Here is a 24,481-nt window from a genome sequence, read left to right on the forward strand (position 1 = left end):
AATTTGGAAACTACATCAAGCTTTTCGTATCATCCATAGTATGATCCAGAAAAGTTCAATTTGTTGATTAAAGTTCTCATTAAGGTTAGATTTCCATGAGTTAATCCAATCTTATAGAAATTCAATTTTTCAATATCTAGCATGATTTGCAAATGAATGTAGCTTTTTCTTTTTGAAGTAATGAATCTAGCTATTCTGTCCCATTTTAGGACGGGAAGCACCCCAAACTAACGTTTTCATAAAAGTATTTTTATTTTTGGTATAACGTCTAAGAGGGTGTTTGATTTTCGCACTTATTAAGTGATTTTCACTTAATAAGTGTGGGCCGGCAATTTTAGGTCGTTTGTTATTTCACTTAATAAGTGAATATCACTTGTAAGTGGGGTCAAAGTAAGTGCAAAAAAGTAAGCTCCAACTTGGAGCTTATTTTTTTGCACTTACTTTCTAAGTGCTAAAAAATACATTTTTATCCTTCTCCAAATATAATAATTACCACCAAAAGAAAATGAGTTGGAGCTTACTTTTTTGCACTTACTTTCTAAGTGCTAAAAAAGACATTTTTATCCTTCTCCAAATATAATAATTACCAATATGATTATAACCAAAAGAAAATCTCAAACAATTGATAAGTAAAAAAATATTTTTATGACTTTAGCGATGACACTTTTCCTTCTCACTCATCCTTCACCTAAGCTTTTCTCTTAAATTTTTTTCACGTCTCTTCCTTCATTAGTCATGAAACCACCCAAACTCCATGATCCAACGTAAGTTCTTTCTCCTTCATACTTTTTAATTATTTGAGGTTAATATTTTCAACACAAAGTATTCATAAACCGTAATTCTCTTGTACCTAAACTCGGGAGCACAATGAATTAGTATGAAATACTAATATGTAAACATTTTAAGGTCAAAATAGACAATTTCTCATTTTTATGACATTTAGAATTAATATAAAAACAAAAATCAAGCAGTTAGAAGTAATGGAAAACAAACGCCGCAACACTTACAAGTGATATCACTTACTAAGTGATTATCACTTAGTAAGTGGTAGCACTTACAAGTGCTAAAAAATCAAACACCCTCTAAGTGCCAAATAAAGTTATAATTAGCACGATCGTGCTGTTTGTGTTGTTGTTTTAAATATCTATATAATAAAACGAGTTAATTCCTATATGGCCCCCTACTTTGTGACCAGCTTCCTTTATGGCCCTTTTTTTTCGTAAATTCAAATATGGCCCCCTATTTTCAAGTAAATGTCATTACTACCCTTCTTAATTCTAAATTTAAAACATTTAAAAAAAGTTATTTCCACCTCACCCCTCTCTCTCTCTCCACCTCATCTCTCTCTACAACTCACCCCTCTCTCTCTCCAACTCACCCCTCTCTCTCTCCAACTCACCTCTCTCTTCTCCGGCAAGGTCGCCGGTCGGAAAATTTTCCGGCCGGCGACCTTCAAACTTAATAAAAATAAAAAAAATTCTCTCTCTTCTCTCTCTCTAATTTTTTTTTTTAAATCTCTCCGCTCTCTCTCTAAAAACTCCGGCGAAGGGGTTTCCCTTCGCCGGAGGTCTGTTGAACCATAAAAAAGAAACAACACTTTAGTCTTCATCGATAAAGATACACCTTATAATCCTACAATTCCATTATTACTCAATCTGAGTTCTTGTAAATACAGATTTTTTCACCACTGGTATTAGCAGCAGGGTATTCTACAACTGCAGCTATAAAAGGACTTTCTTCAAATTGAGGGACCTTAAATACCAGAAGGGGAAGATCAGAGTCCAAAAGAGTACACCTTAAAGATATGGCTCCCAGTTAGAATTAAGAGTTCATCTAATTTTCCTCTAGCTGCAAACCCATTTCAACCATCTCCTTCCTCAATTTTCTTGCTTTTTCCTCATCCCCAAGTTGACTATACCCATTAACAAAATCACTGTAAATCTCTGAACTAGGTTCATACCATTTACCAATCATCTCAGCTTGAAGAATCAAAGCTTCATCCATCTTCCCCTCTTCACATAAACCATTTGTCAAAAATTTGTAGCTTTTCACACTTGGGAAAAAAATCCTTCCTTTTGATTACATCTTTAAAGAACTTCCATCCTTCAAAAACAAGATTTTTACTGCACACTCCTCTAATCCCTTCATCTACTGTAGAAGCCTCCGGTTTGAGTTCTTTCCTACTAATTTCTTTGAACAAAAGCAATGTGGAATCTAAATCTCCATTTTTGCAGTACCCTTTGATCAAAATCTCATAAGTAACACAAGTACCTTCTTCCAATTCCATCTCTCTAAAGAGTTCTTCAGCTCTTTCAATCTCTCATTCATCACAAAATCTTCTAATTAGGGTATTATAAGGCATGAAATCTGGTTCAATCTGCTTCATTTTCATTTCTTCCCACAAGTTCACTGCTTTACATGTATTTCCTTCATCACAAAATGCCGCCATTAACTGCACAAATTTGGGGAAATCTCTAATTTTTCCATCTCAGCCCAAATTTCCTCTACCGTGTTTTTCCATTTTGACGAAAACACAGCATCAATGTATTAAATGTTTGCACATTAGGAGAAACCCTAGCCCTAGCTTCCTACCTTCACCTTCATCACTACTGAAAATTTCTTCATATATAGCAAATCCTTCATTTGCGCCTCTTAATTTTGCAATCAATCGAATCAAAGATTTCTTCTCTGACCAGGTGAAGAAACGGAGAGCAAGACGTGGGTTGTTCCTGAGTTGGATGATGATATCGGAAACTTGTTTTGAAGAGAATCCATTTGGGTATACAGTTTTGATGTAACTCCATCGGTTCTTCGAACGCTGTTCTTTAAGATTCCAAACAACGGAAGAGATTAGGGTTTCGTCTTGAGGGTTTTAATCAGAACTTGATAAATTGGAGGATTGAGTTAAGTAAGAAGAAGTAGAAGAGAGAAATTTGTGGTCGTGCTGAAGTAGAGAGAAGAATTGCTCTTGAAATTTCCATTGAAGATTGAAAAAGAAGTTGCTTGAGCCTTGATGAGCCACTTTTCACTTGGATCGTTGGTCCGACGAGGACTTCAACTTGGGTTTAGGTTTTTCTTTTTTTTTTTTTTTTTTTTTTTTTTTAATGTTTCAAGGTCGCCGGCCGGAAAATTTTTCTGGCCGGCGACCTTTGTCGGAGAAGAGAGATATGAGGTGGAGAGAGGGGGATGACGTGGAAATATCTCTTTTTAATATTTTTATTTTGAATTTAGGAAGGGTAGTTATGACATTTACTAGAAAATAGGGGGTCAAATTTGAATTTATGAAAAATATGGGGCCAAAAAGGAAGCTGGTCACAAAGTAGGGGGTCAAATAGGAATTAACTCTAATAAAACAGAAGGGAAAACGATGACTGGGACAAACATCCTTCTTTAATATAGGACTAGGGTATATCCCGTGCCCTAGGGCACAGACAAATGTTACAAAATTTATTGTTATATTTTATTGAGAGAGAGATATTTTTATTAGTTATTATTTTTTTTGTATTATTTTTTTTGTTTCTTTTCTCTTAAATTAGTTATTATTTTTTATTGAAAGAGAGGGATTTTAATTTCTTTTTTTAACCCTTCAAATTTATTTTGTTTCTTTTTTTTCTTAAATTAGTTATTTTATTTCTAAGAAGGAAACGATTATTGTTTTTTAAATAGGTAACTTTGTTTCTACGAAGGACTATATTTTAAATTGGCCAGCGCTTTGGGGAAAGCAAAATAGTTTCCGGGGTATGAAGACTTGGTCAAAAATTGGTCAATTTTGTTTGACAATTTTATTTAGGGGGAAAGCAAAATAACTTCTCCACCTCAACTCTCTCTCTCTCCACCTCACTTCTCTCTCTCTCTGCCACCTCATCGTCTTCACCGGTGAAGGTCGCCGGCCGGCGACCTTCAACCATAAAAAAAAAAAAAAAAATTTTTTTTTCCTTCTCCTCTCTCTCTAGATCTGATCTAGAGAGAGAGGAGACCTCCTTGGAGGTCCGAACAGACCCATTGAGGTCTCCTCTCTCTCTAGATCAGATCTAGAGAGAGAAGGAAAAAAAATTTATGGTTGAAGGTCGCCGACCGGCCAATTTCCGGCCGGCGACCTTCACCGGTGAAGACGATGAGGTGGCGAATACATGAGGTGTTAGAAAATATTCCCCATAAAATATATTTCCCCGGAAAATTTTCAAAATTCTACATATTCCCTTTAAAATTTCACACCCCAGAAACTATTTAGCTTTCCCCAAAGCGCTGGCCTTTAAATTTTAAGAAGGACTTCTAGACAATATCCTTTATTAAAAAAGGATGTTTGTCCCAGTCATCGTTTTCCCTTCTGTTTTATTATATAGATATTGTCTAGAAGTCCTTCTCAAAATTTAAAGTATAGTCCTTCGTAGAAATAAAATTACCTATTTAAAAAACAATAGTCATTTCCTTCTTAATATAAAATAACTAATTTAAGGAAAAAAAGAAACAAAATAAATTTCAAAAGTTAAAAAAAGAAATTAAAATCTCTCTCTCAATAAAATAATAATTGGGCCGTGATTCAAAGAGCTCGAGCTCACACCTATCATAATCTCCACGTCCACCTTTATTTTCTCCTTAAATCAAGACAACTAATAACCAACGTGTATTAGTTATGGAAGGACAGCTTGCATTTACTTTAGGGTAATATTAATCTACTAGAATAAGCCTTGTGAAGCTACTTATTTACTGTTATTGCCATTCATTAATTCAATGACACAAAACACAAGCCTCACGTATTCACTTCCCATGAATCAGAGAAGACTTGTAATTTTTTTTTTTTAAAGAAAAGACTTCTAATTCATATGCACAACTTCTCACTTTAGTCATAATCATTATTTATTTTTTTTCTTTTCTTGTTCTTTCAATTTTTGCCAACATATTAATTACTTTCTTTGAAATTTTTCTTTAGTTTAGAGAGTTTCTTTTTCTTCTCATCTATTATTTTAGAAAAAAAATTTAATAAAAGAAGTAATAACACATTAAATTGCAACATAATTTTAAATTATAACCATACAAAAAATTTATCACTTCATCTTCTTCCTTACGAGATTTCAAAGTAATTAACGTATTCGATAGTAAAAAAATTTCATCTTCCGTAACATGCTTCCACAAAAAGGTGCGCTTCTCAACATTAACGAGTGTGAATCCGAACATATAACTATTGATAGTGAGAAAAAAGATGATATTTACAGTGAGAGAGATGATGAACGTAAATTAAGAGATAACATCAACGAAGAACATGAAGATTTAGAAGGAGATGTACGAGAAAAAGAATATGATGATATTCCAGATGAGATAGATGAATTTCGACCATATGTTGGCATGGAAATTGAATCTCCCGATAAAGCTTACAAATTCTACAATCAATATGTATCCAATATGGGATTTAGTGTTCGAAAGTCTTCGACCTGTAAGTCTAATCTCACCAACACAATAATAGGTCGAAAATATTGTCGTTCGCTACAAGGATTTTCTAATTCCACTAAATCTGAAAATTTCAAAGATAGAAAAAAAATTCGTTCTGAGACAAGAACAGATTGCAAAGCAATGATGTGTATAAGAAAGAGAGAAGAAACTAAATGGGTAGTCTCTCAATTTGTAGAAGAGCATGACCACAATCTTGTAAGCCCAAGCAAAAGACATAAACTTCGATCACATAGGAAGATAACAGAAAGTCAAGGAGTATTGTTAAATAACATGCGTTCGGCAGGTATGAAAACAAATCTGATGATGAATTATCTGATCCGTGAAGCTGGGGGCAGCCGCAATGTTGGATTTACAGAAAGAGATGCGAGAAATTTCTTTAATGCAAATAGAAAAAAAGAGCATGTAAAGGGTGATGCAGAAGCTTTACTTGATTATTTTGAACGTCAACATACGGAAAATCCATCATTTTTTTATGCAATCCAAGTTAATGAAGAAGGTCAAGTAACAAATTTCTTTTGGACTGATGCTAGGTCAAGGATGAATTACCATTACTTTGGAGACGTTGTTTGCTTCGATCCTACATATGGAACTAATAGGTATGGCATGCCTTTTGTCCCAATTGTTGGTATCAACCATCATTATCAAACAATATTGTTTGGTGGTGCATTACTTTATAATGAATCTGAAGAATCTTTTGTTTGGGTAATGGAAACATGGATGAGATCAATGAATCGTAAACAACCAAAAGTTATTCTTACTGATCAAGAGTCTGCTATCGGGGGAGCCATTGCGAGGGTATTACCAGGTACTCGACATCGTTATTGTTTGTGGCACATATGTAGAAATGCAATGAAGAATTTAACTCATACTATTAATCAACACAAGGGTTTTACTCGTGACTTTAATAATTGTTTATACGGAAACGAGACAGTTGAAGAGTTTCACTCAAATTGGGAAGCAATGTTTAAAAGATACAATTTAGAAAACAATAATTGGTTGACAAGGCTATTTCACAAAAAAGAAAAATGGGCATCAGTTTATACAAGGGATATATTTTGCGGAGCAATGTATACAACTCAACGTAGTGAGAGTATCAATTCCTTCTTCGATGGTTACTTGAAAAAGAGTTTGCCTTTAGCTGAATTTGTTAAAGAATATGAAAGAGCATTTTTATCTAGAAGAGAAGCAGAAAATGACGAAGACTACGAAACCAATCATAAAATAAGGGTTTTGAGATTTTCAATAAGTATTGAGAAACAAGCAGCATAAATTTACACAAGAACCATCTTTCAAAAATTTCAAAGTCAACTTTTCGAGGGTATTTCATACCGGCATGAATTGGTAAAGAAAGAGGGGACAAAAAATAAATATCATATATGGAGACCAGAGCACAAACAAGCAACACGTATGGTCACTTTTGATTCTCTTGACATGACTACAAGCTGCAGTTGTCAACTTTTAGAATTTGCGGGCTATTTATGTAGACATATTCTTAAGATTTTTTTAGTTGAAGATGTTCAAAATATTCCAATTCAGTACATACTAAAGAGGTGGACAAAATATGCAAAATATGGACCGGTGATTGATGAAAAAGGTAAAGAAATGATAGGTGACTTGAATGAAACCGTTACTATGAGATATACTAAATTTGTCAAGAGGCAATTAATATTGTAGCTAAGGGTGCAACATCTATTGAATTGTATAAGGTGACAATTAATAGCTTACATAATGCATTAAAAGAAGTTGAAAGTGCAATGAAGAATGAGACGACTAATATATCTAAAGAAAATATTATTAGCAATTCATCTGAAGAGAAAATACAATTGTTAGAACCACCTATTGTCAAACACAAAGGCCGGAAAAAAAGAATAAAATCTTGGATTGATCAGTTATCGAAGAAGAATGTTGTTCAAACTGTAACAAAAAAATCTGAAGGAGATGCAAGGAGGTAATGTTAATTTATGGTCTCTAATAAAGTATTTATCTTGTCATAATGTATTAAAATATTGATAATTTTTATTCAGAATTTTTGTAGCTCAAAAGACATGCACACAACAACAAAGAAGATTCCTCATAATACAAAAGGAGAAAAGTTGACAGTATTACAACACCAAACCAGGTATTAATTAAGATAAGATAGTGTAAATTTTACTAGAGGCAATAAAAAATCTTGCTAACTTAAAAATTGTATTTTGTATCGCAGTGGTAATGATAAACACATAATTTCTAGTACCAGCAGCGGCATTCTACTGAGTCAGGTAATAATAATTTTAAGTTACACGTAATTTGAAAGAAATTTTTTGAAATTTACTAACTATCTTGATTATTTGAAGGGTCCCTACATGGTCGATGCTTATTCAGTTAATAAGAAGAAAAAAAATCACTTACCGGACCTCAACGAGAACCTTTCACATGAAATTGAAGACAACACCTCACAGTGGGACATGGATATAATATCTCTTTATTCTGACCAATTATTAAGTTGTCATAACCAAAATACAAAGAAGATGGGTTATGTTAGTCAAGATTTCACGTTAAAAGATATGTCCGATGAATGGGTGTTAGAGAGTTTATTATCCGAATTGGGTGTAAAGGTTAAACAACATGTGATCGAAAGGTTAGAATATGTTTTAGGTGATGGTCATTGTGGATACAGATGTTGTGCAGAACTTTTAGGTTTGGACAAAGAAGATGGTTGGGTAACTGTTCGCAAGAAAATGGTTGAAACGTTAAAAGAAAGTGAAATTATATTTTCTGAGCATTTGGGTGTTGATCGATACATATATATTAGAAAAGTACTTGACTATTATTATGAAGAATATTGTGGTAAGGGAAATTATTTTACTTTACCTGATATGGGTTGTTTATTTGCTACCACTTTCAAAATATAACGTATCCACCGCTTAGGGGCGGTGTCCCAGAAGAGCCAAAGATTATTGCAATTGTAATATCTGAGAGGCAAAATCACTTTGTCAAGGCAATTTTAAAAGAAAATGCTCCAATTCCACAAATATATAAAGGTTGGTCTCGATATTGTCTACCTTGTGCAATTGAATGGGCACATTGGATTGGACCCAAAAGCGAAACATGGAATTCTTTAGTAGCTGATTAATTTTCTCAAGAATTTTATTATTATTTTGTTATGTTTACAAGTATTTTAAGATTCATAAATTTTACTATTATTTTGTTATGTTTACAAGTATGTTAAGAATTTTACAATTATATCATTACCTTTAGAAGTATGCTAATTAATTTGTTCAATAATTTTACTATTGTTTTATTGAATTAGAATTAGAAGTCTTCTCTGATTCATGGGAAGTGAATACGTGAGGCTTGTGTTTTGTGCCACTGAATTAATGAATGACAATAACAGTAAATAAGTAGCTTCACAAGGCTTATTCTAGTGGATTAATATTACCCTAAAGTAAATGCAAGCTGTCCTTCCATAACTAATACACGTTGGTTATTAGTTGCCTTGATTTAAGGAGAAAGTAAAGGTGGACGTGAGATTATGTTACAATCCAACGGCACAGAGCTCGAGCTCACACCTCACGGTGTGAGCTCGAGCTCTTTGAATCACGACCCTAACTAATTTAAGAGAAAATAAACAAAAAAAATAATAACTAACAAAAATCTCTCTCTATCAATAAAATATAACAATAAATTTGGTAACATTTGATTGATACAAGTGTCCGTACCCTAGGGCAATTTAAGAAAAAAAGAAACAAAATAAACTTCAATGGTTAAAAAAAGAAATTAAAATCTCTCTCTCAATAAAATAATAACTAATTTAAGAGAAAATAAACAAAAAATATAACTAACAATAATCTCTCTCTATCAATAAAATATAACAATAAATTTTGTAATATTTGATTGATACAAGTGTCCGTGCCCTTGGGCACGGGATATATCCTATTTAAAATATAGTCTAGAAACTCTATTTAAAATTCATAACAATAAAAATCTCTCGAGAATATTGTCTAGAAGCTCTTCCCAATTTAAAATATAGTCCTTCCTAGAAATAAAATAACATATTTAAAAAAATAACTATGTCTTTCTTAGAAATAAAATAACTAATTTAAGAAAAAAAAAGAAACAAAATATATTGCAAGAGCTAAAAAAAGAAATTGAAATCTCTCTCAATAAAATAATATCTAATTTAAAACAAATGAAACAAAAGAAAATAAACAATAAGTAAAATACCAAAAAGTTAAGGTATCCACAATATAGCAATAATAAATATGAAAAGTTGTCAATTTTGATTTGTACAATGATTCGTGCCCTAGGGCACGGGATATACCCTAGTCTATATAATAAAACAAAAGGGAGAACGATGACCGAGACAAACACCCTTTTTTTAATAAAGGATATTGTTTTGAAGCCCTTCTCAAAGGTTGGGCAAAAGCCCCAATCCCTTTCTCAAAATAAGGCCCACTCCACTGCAGGAAAGAAATGGGAAGCAGGCCCAAACGTGTCAGGAGTGGGTGGGTGTGTAATTTTAGGCTTCATTTTTTAGCAAATTACAAAAAGTGCCCTCACACAAATCCCGTACAAAATCAAGTTAGTTTCCTTCAAGTGTGACACGTGTAGGTCCAAAAGCAAGTAATTGTGAGAAATTACATTATTAAGGAAACTTTTACTCTTATTTACATAAATTACCACCTAACATTACGGAAATGCCATATAAAAAATCTGGGTTTTCACGTTTCTCTCTCTACTTTTTCTTTTAAATACTTACTCTCTTTGTAATTTTTTTCTTTTGTTTTAGGTATGATATTTTCTTAAAATCTTAAAGTTCTTTTCTTTTTTGGATAGATGTTGCATTATTTTTTGTCAAATATTTGATTCTATTTATATTAGTCTTTCAAGTTTCATATTTATCTACAAATTTATATTTTTCTTTTCAGGTTTCATTCCATTTATAATCAAATGTCATATACATTTCTTCCAAAACATAAATAATTTTAGTGAAACAATTTACCGTATTTTGTAACATTTACTGTATTTTTGCTTATTTACTAATAGACATGTGTATTGCACACGAATGTATATGTTGAAAGATTATGTTTTGGTGATATTTCAACCGTAAGTTCATGTCGTTTTGAAATGTGCAGTACATTGTCTAATGTACTCCGTATAGAAGTTTGCAACCTACATTTAGAAACGTGCATAATCTAATGTACTCACATTTTGGAATATACAGTAAATTAGGAAATGTACTGTAAATTAGGAAATGTACCATGTATAAGTCTGTAACCTACATTAAGATTTATCTTGTATCGGAAATTATTTATGTACAAAACATTTTAACTGTACGATATATGATAATTTATTGTGTATCAGAAATTATTTATTTACAGAACACTTTTGTATTGAGATTTATCTTGTGTAACGGGAATTGTTTTATTTACTAGCCTTTGGTTATTTACTAAACACTTTTGTACTGGGAATTTTTTTGTGTACCGAAAACTGTTTTATGTACTGGTCATTTGGTTATTTACTAAACATTTTTTACTGGGAGTTTTCTTGTGTACCGGGAATTGTTTTATATACTATATAATTTTTTTATATTTCTAGCTCACTTTTGTACTGGGAATTATCTCGTGTACCGGGAATTGTTTTATTTACTAGCCATTTGGTTATTTACTAAACACTTTTGTACTGAGAATTTTCTTGTGTACCGGGAATTGTCTTGTGTACTGGAACTTTTTTAGTAAAGAAAATAAAATAGTCAACGCAGATCAAGTTAAAGATAACTCCTAAATTGAAAAATTTAAACGTTTAAGAAAAAAAACTCACAGTTGCAACCTTGACAAAATGAGGTAAAAGATAGAAATATGAAACGAATGAAACTAAAAAATGTACAGTGAACTTCCACATGACAAAGAAACGTGGGAACTTTCACATGAACCGGGAGTTTTGAAATGTACAGGACATTTGGTTACTTACTAAACATTTTTCACTGGGAATTTTCTTGTGTACCGGGAATTGTTTTATTAACTATACATTTTTTTTTATTTTTAGGCCACTTTTGTATTAGCAATTATCTCGTGTACCGGGAATTATTTTTGTACTGGCCCTTTGGTTATGTACGTGACACTTCTATATTGGAATTTTTGTATGTACATAGTCTCCCTCTCTTTCTATTCAATGTCCAAGCTTCCTTTTCCCATCTCTCTCTATAAATGTATAAACCCACACGCCCACAGTTATAATCTCCTAACTCGATCCATCAATCTCGCCCAACCCCATCTCTAAAACATCCACCGACCTAACCATTTCTCTCCTCCCCAAATCAATTTTACAAGATTACCTGCTGAAACCTCTCTCTCTCTCTCTATTTATATATGCATTCTAAGGTTAGATAGATCAAAATGGGTATAAAATCTTTGATCAGACTCCAAATGATTCCATGGTGTTTTCCCCTTTTATAAAGTCTTTTGGAAATTTCTCCAAAATCTATTAATCTCTGTTTAAGAAAAAAGATTTCACGTTGCAACCTTGACAAAATAAGGACAAAGATAGAAATATGAGGCGAATGAAACTAAAAAATGTACAATGAACTTCCACATGACAAAGAAATGTGGGAACGGATTGGGAACGGTAAAATGTAGCGGGAACTGAGAAATGTACACTACATTTCAACACGTAAAGGTATATCTATGACGTTAAATTTAACAAAAAATGGTACAATATCTAAGAGAACCAGGAGATGTTCATTGCGCCATTCTATGCACTCAACATTTTAATATTTTCGGAACAAATATGTGAACTAAAAAAGCAAAAATAGTAAAAGCAGATCAAGTTAAGGATAACTCCAGATTTGATTTCTTTACCATTCAATGTTTATCAAATCTTCATAGTAAAAGGTAAAAAATCTTACAAAACTCGTATATTAATACAACCAATAAGTGGATTAAATCAAATATGTCACCAATTTTTTTTGTACCGTCCTAGTGATTTCGTGATTTTCTTAACAGTAAACAGCAACTCCAAAGATTAACAAGAATATAGTAAAGAAACCAACCTAACACCACTGTCACCAATTTTTTTTGTACTAGAAGGGGCAAATCTGATTTCTTGATTTTCTGAACAATAAACACCATCATACTCAATTCTTTATAGATTTGTGATTTCTACAAATTTCTGGATCTTCTAGTGTCTTCTGATCTTGATTTTCTCTTGGTTCTTAGAAAAAAATGAAGTCAGATCTGAGTTTTCAAAAGAGATAAAGTCTATAGAAATAATTTATGTATTTGATAACTCTACATCTAAAAGAGTATGGATTATGAACCCTAAATCTCTTTGATTAGAGAGTAACACAGAGAGAATGGAAAGGAGACTATAATTGTTAGAGAGAAAAAAAAATTGCAGGAGATATTTAAAAGTTGAAAGCTTTTTAGAGTGAGAAAGAGAAAGGGAATATATTTGTGGAGTTAGGGGAAGGAGGGTAATGAGGGTATTTGTAAAAAAATGACACATCTTTTGTTGCACCTTTGCAGTTCGGACCCACCACTCCCTGACGCCTTGGACCTGATCCGTTTTTCATGTCTGCCCTGGACCTTCCCCATAATAGGGTATCACTTTTTGGTCCCTTGACTAAAAAAGGCTTTAAAATATAGTCCTTCGTAGAAATAAAGTTACTTATTTAAAAAACAATAATCCTTTCATACTTAGAAAAAAAAATTTTAATTTAAGAAGAAGCAAAATAAATTTCAAGGGTTGAAAAAAGAAATTAAAATTTCTCTCTTTCAATAAAATAATAACTAATTTAAGAGAAAATAAACAAAAAAATAATACAAAAAAAATAATAACTAATAAAAATCTATCTCTTTCAATAAAATATAACAATAAATTTCGTAATATTTGAGTGATACAAGTGTCCGTGCCCTAGGAAAAATGATGACTGTGACAAACATCCTTATTTAATAAGGTATATTGTTTGGAAGCCCTTCCCGAAATTTAAGATATAGTCCTCCTTAGAAATAAAATAACCTATTTAAAATAATCCTTCTTAGAAATAAAATATCTAATTTGAGGAAAAAAAAAGAAACAAAAGATATTGCAAGGTTAAAAAAGAAATCGAAATCTCTCTCATAAAATAACTAATTGAAGAAAAAATGAAATAAAAGAAAATATCCACTATATAGCAATAATAAATATTGAAAGTCGTCAAATTTAATTGAATAAACTGTTCGTACCTTAGGATACGGGATATACCCCAGTATGTGTACAAAGATGATATGAAAAATTATCGTTTCTAGTGAATTCCCATTTCATTTGGTCCTTACCTCTATTAATATTAATAAATAGTATATTTTCATGAAGTTTATTTTTCAGCCTGTTAATGTTCCACCTCCATTGTGGATTAATTGAGATATTCGACTGAGTAGAATGTTTAGTCAGGCCCACGTGGTGGGGGATGCGAGCAGGCGCCCGCACTGGTTTCCCACCACCAAGGGCACATTTCTGTTAGGGGTTTAGGTTTCAAATATATTAGAGTATCTGCAACGGGACACACAAACTTTAACACTTAAGAGTGCCACATATCTTTCATAAGAAACAAAAGTGCGACATATGATTTTTTGTTAAAAAATCTTCTCCAATGGAGCACTTTGTTAGACACTCTATTATGAGGTGGATGCATTTATTATAGAGAGTCTCAATAGAGACACTTTAAAATTAGAGTGTCTTTTTGAGTTTTTAAGTGCCACATACTCACACTTTATTGAATTTAAGAGTGACAAGTGTATCAAATAGTATTTTAGAGATCTCCATTGGAGATAAAAAAAAGTTAAGAGTGTATCTATTTTGACATTTAGGAAAAAAAATCTTAATTCACACTTACCAACTAGGATTTTTAGAGTTTTTCTTGGAGTGGCCCATTGCCGCTCTTAGTAAGGATGCGTATCTATACATGAAGCATCTATTTGCTCAGTTGAATAAAGTAGTCGAGTTCCTTGCAATTGATTCTAGTTCGAATCTCGTGCCCATTCTATCTTTCTTGTTTTTTTTCGAGAAATTGTGAGCGGTTGAAATCGAGGGTCAATAAGTCAGCGAGATCGGGCCGTTGACCAAAAGTCAGACTTCCACCTGTTAATATTTTTATGGGTGCCGACGACGTTCTTGGGCCTCACCTGTGACAAGAAATCAAACACATGATAAGATTTTTGGGAACACCGGGATGGTGCCGGCCAAAAGAACTCCGATGATCAAGTCAGTTAGCTTGCAAGAAAAGTAATGAACACGTGAATGATATCCTTGGTGTGTTATCGTGGAAGGGGATGGTCGGAGTATGGCGTGGTTCGTTTAGTGGCCGGAGCTCGATCTTTACGGGTTAGACTGACTTGCTTGGAGAGATAATACGACAGTTTATAAGGTTTGCCGTCTAGTGAGGCGGCTCTTGTGAGGTCTGTCTTGAAGATAAAATGGAAGGGGATGTACCATAAATAAAGTGGGATGCATGCCTTAGCGAAGGGTCAACCTTGTAGGAAATCACGTGGATGATGGAGGAGTCTAACATTTTAGCTAAAATAGGCAGTCTCTTCGGAGAGATAAAGTAGACTGCCACCTCGAAGAGATCAAGTAGGCAACCTCCTCAATAAAGTAGTTGTTCTGGTGGGAAAAAGAAAGGTTGCTCTTCTTGGTAAAGTAATCATCTAGAGAGAGAAATATAGTAGCAGTCGTAGATTGCTTGCAAGAGGTTTGGATGATCGATGTGAGAGATAAGTAAGTTGTCAGTTGGTTGCGAAAGAATTGGACGTATTAGGTGATAATTTGATGATCGTATCATTTTGTCCCCAACCATTTTATAGTGTCCATGGTCGACTATAATCTGGCGATGAGTTGTCATCTTCAATGTGGTAACGTATGGAGATGTCACCACAAATATGGAGATCCGTAACTTCCTAACGGGTATATTAGTGACACCGTCACTTCGAATAACAGTAACGTCTCTTCAACGGATATACGGAGAGAGGTTTACCCAGGAGGCGACAACCGACATCTTTATCCAGGGTTGGATTTTTCGTGTCGCGCATTGTACAGTTGCTTCAGATGTCTGGAGATGGATGGGTCATACCATGTAGTTCATGGACTAGTCATCCTGTAGGCCCATCGATTGTAGATTTTGAGGGGCGCTCTTGATGATGGATTTTGGCCCATACAGAAATCGACTAAGACCTACGTTAGTCATTACAAGGCATTGATACATCATGAAGATGTGATAAACATGATAACCGCCTAAGTTCAACCATTAATGAAAGAGGCCTAAAGCCCAACAACACGAAAGAAGCCTAAAGCCGGACAAGTTTATTACATTATGAGTTATTTCCTTTTTGACCCCTACTTTGTGACCAACTTCCTTTTTGACCCCCTATTTTTCGTAAATTCAAATTTGACCTCTTTTTTTTTAAACTCTGTCGCTTAACTTTAATAAAGATGCCATAACTATCCTTTTTTTAACCCTCTATTTTCATAACTACCCTTTTTTTTAATTTGGTCAGCGACCTTCTGTCGGAGAAGAGAGGGTTGAGGTGGAGGGAGATATGAGGTTGAGAGAGATGTGAGGGTGAGAGCGAGTTGAGGTGGAGGGAGTTGTGAGGTGGAGAGAGATGTGAGATGGAGTTGAGGTGGAGGTGAAGTGGGTGATATAATGTGGCTTAATGTGTTTTTTAATTAATTTTATTTTGAAAATATATTTATAAGAAAGGTAGTTATGACATCTTCATTAAAGTTAACTGATGGAGTTAAAAAAATGAGATCAAATTTGAATTTACGAAAAATAGAGGGCCAAAAAGGAAGCTAGTCACAAAGTATGGGGCAAAAAGAAAATAAATCTTACATTATTTATACCTTTAATAACCCAAGTTCAATAAATCATGAATTCCACCTCCTATGGGACGAACCTGGGGCCTCTAGGGTTTTGGAGTTAGATAGTACATATGCTTTACCGATCCTTATTTTTACTTAGTTACACCTTTTTTAGCATTTTTATTTTATTTTTAAGTATAGAAAGCTAAAAGTTTTGTACATATGTAACGAGTATGATACAAAAGTCACCATACCAAAAAATCGTTTTTAGATTCTACACTATAGGTTATACGAAGAAATGATTTTCTTTCCATTACGTTATTTTTAGTTATGAACCTATAATCTAAGATTTAATAAACAAATTTTTTTTCTCACAGGTGATTGTGGATTCTCAAAATACAGTTAGACTCATTTATGATTGTGGATTCTCACAAACGAATTTTTTTCCACGAGTGTTTTCTTAAAATACAGTTAGATTCATCTATGGTTTTATTGATCAACTGTTAATAATCTTATATTTTGTTCAGCTTACGCTTAAATTTCTTGTTGTAAGATAAACCCAGATTCAAATTTGATACCGGGCCCCTAAATTTTCAGCCACGACATGTGTTTACAATTTTGTTCAATATAATTCTAAATCCATTAGTGATGTTTTTTTAGCTGACTTCGATGTTCACAGTTAAGGAAATATTTGGATTTGACCAATTTTAGCGTTAATTTCAGTTTTAGGCGCCAAGTGAGTTGACCGAGGAAGGCTTGGCTTACGATGAAAGGATCCCGAAATCCAAGATAACCCTTGGGTTTTGGGGAACATATGAACTTCCAGCTCTTGGCATGTAAATTTTTTTTATTTCCCACCAAAAAGACCTTTGCATGGTCTCGATGCTTTTACAAATTCCTTTCGGAATGACAATGTGACATCTGGTATATGAAGGAGTTGCTGCAATTGTCGAAATAATCATTCATATAATATGTTCTGGGTACTTTAACAAGGATAATTTTTTCTAGTTCTTGGTTGATTTCTTTGATTTGGGGTAATTCAATAAATTTTAAGATCAAATTGAATCTGCATGGAAGAAGTTTTCGTGATGTAGTTGCAAGTGAAGAAGAAGAACAATGAATCGATCGTTGTTGGGTTGAGGGTCTTTTGGGTTCAAGTGGAGATTAGGAGAACAATTGGAAAATCTCTAATTTGTTCCACTACTGGTGCCCTAGTTTGTCTCTCCAAAGAACTTGTTTTTTTTTTTTTAGTTTTGAGCTTTTAAGAATATGAAGAAGACGAAACTTTTTTTGTTTTTTGATGAAGAGAAGAAGACGAAACTTGAGAGAGTTACTTTGAATCTTTTCCAGTTACTTTAAATCTTGAGAGAGTTGTTCTTTTTAACAACATTTGTTCTTAAGTATTGTTTGTTAATGTATTTCCTTTTTCTTAGCTTAATTTAAATTATGACTGATCGTTACCCTCTAACGCAAAGAGAAACAAGAAAGAAGAAGCGAAAAAAAGCAAAGGCATGACTCCTTGACCAATGAAGCAGGGGAGTCATCTAATACGGTAGAGGGTACATCTCAGAAGAAGGTGAAAATAGGTCCTAATGATCCATTTCTCAGAGGGTCAACTGACTAAAGTCTTCTCAAGAATTATGAGAACCACATTGCGCATTGGATTTGGAACGGCGAAATGCGTGTATATTTTTTGAAAATGTCAATGTTTGATAACTTTCTGTTTGCCATTCCTTTAATCCAACATAATGCATATGTTTAATTTTTTGAGAGGATTGATAGGTTTTAAGACTCCGCAATCACGCATCTAGTGTGCAAGTGGGAGCCCTTCGACATGAAACAACACGAGCACTGAAGAAATATCACATTTTAGACATGAAAACTCGAGTGTAAAGATGTGCATGAAAAGGTGCAATGCATAAGATTAAGGTAAAACCCTCGCTAAATTGAAAACTAAACAACATATAAGATGAATTTAATATACAAAAATAGACAAACAGCTAAAACATAACATAAAACAATGTAATTATGAAGTTGAACCAAGATAAAACCCTAGGAATATGAACAATACCTAAATAAAAAAAAAAAACCCCATACAAAATCAAACAAAAGAATACGTAATATGAAACAAAGTAATAATGAAGATGAAATAAGTTAACCCATAACAAAGCTGAACTTTCTGAAGGGATTTATACCCTTATACTAGTGTTTATAGCGGATAACGACATCTAATGTCTAACACTAGTATCCCCAAGATCATCGTGCAAAACTAGTAATTAACTAATAAGAAGATAGTAGATTACCTTAATCGCTATTTCCTTCGAGCTAGTTGAATAGATTAAAGAAGACCAAGAGCTTCAAATGTAGCTCCTCTACTTGGGACACCGGATAGTGTATTTAATCTCCCTCCTTGAAAGCTCGGTAGGACTCCAATGGTGGTTTGATAATAAGAAGACCTTCTTCTTGCTTGACTAGAAGATAGCTTGGGAATTAGCTCACTTTCTCCTCTCTACTTGATGTGGTAGAGTAAGAAAGCTTAGAGAGAAATTCCACACCTTATTCTCTGCCCTAAAAGTGTTTATATAGAACCCTAATAAGAATCCACCTCCTTTTAGGTTTCCTAAAACACCCTTTAGAATAAGATTTAGGGAAATTGTCGAAAATAACAACTATTGATATTTTCTCAATTCCCTAAGGATGAGGTGTCCAAACACCACGAAAATTGGCAGATATAATGCTTATTATATCAGCAACTAAACCTCCAAAGTTCAGCCCAATCCGAGTCCTAGAAGTACCCGAACCGGTCTAGGCCCAAAACCATTATTTCGGCCATTTTTGCTATCTTTTGCCCAAATTCTATTTAGGCCTGTGAGATATGTTTATGGGACATTCCCAATGTTATATCACACTCCCACTAGTCATATCATCCGATTAAATACCTATTCTTATGTGTAACCCGATGTAGGATCCGATCGAAGTTAGCCGCGAATTACTTCGTAATTCGATGATCGTAGTTGGTTTCTAGCTAAACACTACGACCTCTAAATCAATCGGACTTGATGATATTCTTCATCAATTGTCCTAGCCGACATATTGCTCGCATTGCCATCTTGGTCGAAGGACATCTCCTTCAACTCCTTCACTTTCCTCAACCAATCGACTAAACTAACTGAGCAAAAATTTGGGCGAAATTTTTGGTGAGGAGGTTTAAGAGTGTAACTCTAGATGGGAGGGAAGATTCAAGATGCTTCAAGATTGAGACTCAATTAGATTCTTTTTTACCAAAAAAAATCGAAGAAGGAATGGTGAAATTTCATTTGAGAATGGAAGAAACTCAAAATTTCGTTCTAGAGAGAGGGGTTTTCTCGCTTCTGTCTTTGTTAGGAGGAAATTTGGAGTCTACTAGAATCCCTATATATGAGAGGTTAGTCTTGGAAGATATAGAAAAAAATCAAGTCATTTGAAAGGTAAACGAAAATTAGGGCCATTCCATCCATTTCTCTTTGCATAAAGGTCATTTGACGCAATTCCCTTTGTAAATATTCATTTCTTGCAATTCGGCCAGACGACATTAGGATGAAATCATGTGCATCTGCAGCTTCAATGACAACCGCAGTGGCCAACAACTGGTAGCCCAGTTGGTCAATGCATCTTCTTCACAATGCGAAGGTCTTAAGTTCGATCTCTTGGAAGCGTTAATTTAAATATTGAACTTAAATATAAATAAAGTTGTTTATGTATGCTTTAGGTCATTTAATTCTCGGACTTTAGGCCAATAGTAATCTAGACAGTTCTCAGTATTTATCAAATCGTATCGATATATCACAATGCCATGGTAGTCAATAGGAAGAAAAGAAAAGAAAATGACAACCGCATTGAAGAGAGGGAAAACGGAAGAAAGGAAAAGAAAAAAGAAGGGGGGCGGGACCTTTTGGGCCGTAGGGGGCGCCGCCGTATGTCAAAAACCGTGTTACTCGTCTCTCTCCAGCTTGAAAGCAGGCGTACCCTCTCACCCTCTCTTTCTCCCTCTCTCTGTTACTCGTCTGATGTTTGGTTTTGGATTTAACTATGTTGATTAACTAATCAATATCTAGAAGTTCTAATTGATTTCCTCCCTGATGCCTAATCCATGTAAGTCTTTGATTTTGTCTTAGACTTGTGAAGAAATTGATGGTTATTAGAAATTCCTTATATTGATTTTGTTCTCTTCTAATTCTTCTATGCAAATATGTGTGCATTCTCCAAAAGAAACTCCCCTTGTTGTAAAAAAAAAAACAAATTGGGTTTCTGATTTCTGCAAGAGATTTATTTTCATTTAGTAAGTTTATTGGAGGGTGATGTTTTGTTTCTTGGTCCATATTAGTTTTGGTACTGAATTTACTTTGATTTTGGTTATATGTGTATATCCAAAATTAGGTTGCTCTCCATGCCTTGGGAAGAACCATATAGAGCTAGTGCTCTTATTAAGCTATCTAAAATTAGGTTGCTCTAATACTGATAGAATTGTTTATCTAGTTTTGGTGATATGTCAAACCATAACGATCATATTCTCTATATAGGATTTTATAGCTTGAAACCTAATTACTCATATTCTTGGCCTTAGAGTCAGTGAAGTTGACTTGTGGCTCCTCAAGACTGTGAGCAACTTTTTACTACTAACCAGGTTTGGATCAATATAATCAATATAAAAGTACAAGAGTTACTAACTCAAGGAGTGTTGAAGTGGTCAATCTGCATTTGGAAAGTAAAGTTTAATGATGTATATAGGCAATGTATTTATCATTTAGAAGTTCAACCAGTTACTTGAAGAACTAAATGTATCAATTAGTTCTGCATAGATTGCATCGGAGGTTACATTTTCCTTTTCTTGTCATCCACCTTCATATATGGAACAGTTGTAGCCAAATAAAGTTTCAAGAAGTTGTTTCTCATACATGCCACATAGAAACACTTACGATGTGGAGATTCTTTTACACATTTCAATGCACGTATTACTTATTTGGTAAGCCAAAAAGAAAGAAATGGTTGTTCGAAAATAGAGAAAGACTTTATAGATCAATGCACATATTACTTATTTAGTAAGCTAAAAAGAAAGAATTGGTTGTTCGAAAAGAGAGAAAGACTATTATAGTTCAATTCACATATTACTTATTTAGTAAGCCAAAAATGAGAGACTCGATTGTTCAAAAAAAGAAAAAATGACGTGTAACCCACGAGTCTTCATAGTTTTTTACAAGGTATATTCTCTAGAATATTATATACTTGGAAAATATCCGAGAGCGTCAATTTAAGGTTATAAATAGACTCCTAAGTTGGGATTTAGAGATTGTTTTCTTTGAGAGGCTAGGATTAGGGTTTTCAATTATGTCGAGGATACTTACTTTGAAGAGTTCTGATGGGCAAACTTTCGAGGTTGAGGAGGCCGTCGCCTCTGTGTCTGTGACAATAAGGCACATGCTTGAACTTGGGTGTGTAGGTACTGAGGAGGTCTTGTTGCGGAAAATACCAAGCGACGTCTTGGTGAAGGTTATTGAGTACTGTAGGAAACATGTTGAGAGCTCAGAGGGAAATGACCAGGCTGCCGTTGAAGAACTAAGGACTTGGGATTCGGAGTTTATGAAGGTGGATGGGAGGACCTTTTATCATCTTCTGATTGTGAGGGTTTCATCTCTATTTTCTAGATCTTGTTGTCGTTTCTTTGACTTTCTTTTGTTTGCCCGATTGTTATGTTTCTATTATCATTAGGTTATCCTTGTTGATGTTTTTAGGCATGTCTGTATTTTGTGGATATCTGCATAGGAGTTCAGGGATTTCTTGGTTCTACCTTTAATTGTTGCTTCTTCTTTTAGCAAATTACGTGATGTGACGTTCAACGCCACTTCATTGATAGAATAGATCATTATCTGCTTCTAATCGAGAATTTAAATCCAAATTTGAACTGTCTAATAACATGTTGCAAATTCTTAAATGAGTTATTCCTTTGTCGTGGTTGTTCACAAAATAATATTTTGCCTTCACATACCATGTGTAGATTGTGTAGACATTTACGTTCTTTTGCTGTTTCAATTGGTTTATCCAGTATCTCTGTAGATTGCAGATTTTATTTTACTTGTTTCCTCGAAGGCTTACATGTGTATTTTGTTGTTTGACCCACTGATCCTTTACTTCCAGTGTGGTTTTGAGTCATAATTCTGCTTAAAATCCTAACTTTCAAGAGTATTAAGATTGAATTGTGATGGACTTGGTTACATTTGTGAATTGCTAAACAGCAATTGAAGCACGTTTATGCTTGAGTTCTAGGGAAGCATGTTTACAAGGTATAAAATTTGCGAAAGAAAAAAACTAATGCTACAACTATGATACAATAAGATTTCATTTATGTGGACTTAGCTTCTTCCAGTAACTTCACTTTTTCGAATAATTTTAAAATCTGTTGTTGACAACAAGTAACACGAAAGTAGAATATGTGCATGACTATGGTTAGTTTGTTGTGTCTATAGTTTCACTATAAAGGTTGACATCTTTGCTCTAAACTTGATTTCATTGGTTGTGTCTTATGCATTCTGTATTTTGTATGGCCCATATTGGGTTGTCAATGTGGTTTCTCCAAGTAGAAACTAAGATTGACATCTTTTAATCAAAGTATCTGGAAATCAGTCATGGATTTCCTTGAGGCAAGGGGAGAAACTAAGATTATAAATGACAGAGGCAAGCGCCTTATTTATGTCGTCGTGAAAGAAGATAACTTTCCGCTGCCCCGAAAATCATCTTAATTTATTTTTTCCTTTCTATGTGGTTTCTTCATGTACTATATTCTAAGTTCTTTGTTGCTGCTGTATGGTGTTTCAGGCAGCAGATTTTCTGTACATTCAGAGTTTGCACGACTTGGCAACTCAAACTCTGGCTGATATGATTAGGACGATGACACTTGAGCAATTGAGAAGGATATCTGACATCTTCACCTCCGAGTAAGAAGAAGAAATCGAGAGGGTAACCCAGTAGTCTTTTGAGTGATAGAAACAGAATAAGAGCCATTTCTAACTGGCATATGAACATCATATCTAATCAAACTTGTTGCTCTATGATTTTAAATTGTGGCATATTTGATTTCTCTCTCTCTCTCTCTCTCTCTCTCTCTCTCTCTCTCTCTCTATCTATATATATATATGCTTATCTTCATAACCTCTATTATCATTTACACATTTTGCTACAATGGAATGTGCTCAAATTTGATTTGGGCTCTTGTTGGCCTTTTGATGCTCTATTGATCAAAGTTTTGAGGAATTGTTTAAGGATCTTTACTAGGCATAATCAGGAGATTCCCGAAACATAGATTTTCATGTAGGCCATCGCCTTTTCGATGTGACATTCTTGGTAAAAGAAAGGCTCTGGTTGGTCCTTCGGTGTTGTCTCGATCAATGTTCTGAGGAAATAGTCAAGGATCTCATCTGGGCATAATCAAGAGATTTACAAAACATAAGATTTTCACGGCAAAGGCGAATGCCTTTTTCTTAAGATTTTCAGGAAAACAGAGGCGAAAGCCTTTCTCATATGGTATTCGTGGTAAAAGAACACAACACCATTGTTACCTAGTTTGTGGATCACTTCGGTGGAATATGGATGCTAGTATGCAATTTGCTACTATGTGTGAATCACTTCGAGCTGTACCTTTTTGGGACGCTCTTTTCGATTGCTTTACGATTTAGACTATTTTCCTAAATAATGTACTCTTTATGATGCATATGTATATAATAGACATACTAACTCACATTTCCTTTTAACAAAAAAAGAAATCTCCGTTACACTTTAAATTTTAACACCTTATTAGCAAGATGATGTAATTATCTACCCAAACTAGTCAATTGCAAAGGATTTAGATAGAAGAGGTTTTAACTAGACGGGAATTTGGCCAAAACCCCCTAAGAAATTATGACTTTGGTTAAAAAGAATTCATCAAAGTTTTTTAGGCTTCACCTCCCTGATGGCAATTATGTAATTTTTAATTTCAGTAAAAAGACCAACCTAACCCTAGTCTAAGAAAATACCTTGCAAACACCTTGCACTGTCTTGCAAACACTTTGCACTGCCTTGCAAACACCTTGCAAACACCTTGCAGAGCCTTGCGAACACCTTGCATGACTTTTGCAAATACCTTGCACAACTTTGCGAACACCTTGCAGAGCCTTGCAAAGCTTGCAAATACCTTGCAGAGCCTTGCAAA

The 24,481-nt window shown here is 34.0% G+C and overlaps 1 protein-coding gene and 2 pseudogenes across 1 annotated transcript; 2 read left to right on the top strand and 1 right to left on the bottom strand.

The window, feature by feature from the left end:
• Window positions 1-1,620: 1,620 nt before the first annotated feature.
• Window positions 1,621-4,720, bottom strand: LOC147538697 (pentatricopeptide repeat-containing protein At2g15980-like; annotated as a pseudogene).
• Window positions 4,721-5,121: 401 nt separating this feature from the next.
• Window positions 5,122-8,339, top strand: LOC147538698 (protein FAR1-RELATED SEQUENCE 5-like; annotated as a pseudogene).
• Window positions 8,340-20,132: 11,793 nt separating this feature from the next.
• On the top strand, window positions 20,133-23,371 carry LOC147538699 (SKP1-like protein 1B). Its single transcript, XM_086640029.1, has 3 exons — window positions 20,133-20,391; window positions 21,737-21,915; window positions 23,110-23,371. Exons 1-3 carry the CDS (start codon window positions 20,379-20,381, stop codon window positions 23,230-23,232), a joined length of 315 nt encoding a protein of 104 aa, XP_086496155.1. The 5' UTR covers window positions 20,133-20,378; the 3' UTR covers window positions 23,233-23,371.
• Window positions 23,372-24,481: the final 1,110 nt, after the last annotated feature.

This window comes from Eschscholzia californica, unplaced genomic scaffold, assembly GCF_041429995.1.
Source record: "Eschscholzia californica isolate CP2 unplaced genomic scaffold, dmEscCali1.0.p SCAF_5, whole genome shotgun sequence".
NCBI classification, from domain to species: Eukaryota; Viridiplantae; Streptophyta; class Magnoliopsida; order Ranunculales; family Papaveraceae; genus Eschscholzia; species Eschscholzia californica.

Coding starts and splice junctions, on each gene's coding strand:
- LOC147538699 (XM_086640029.1), top strand. Junction 21,916..23,109: donor CCTTTTATCATCTTCTGATT/GTGAGGGTTTCA, acceptor ATGGTGTTTCAG/GCAGCAGATTTTCTGTACAT.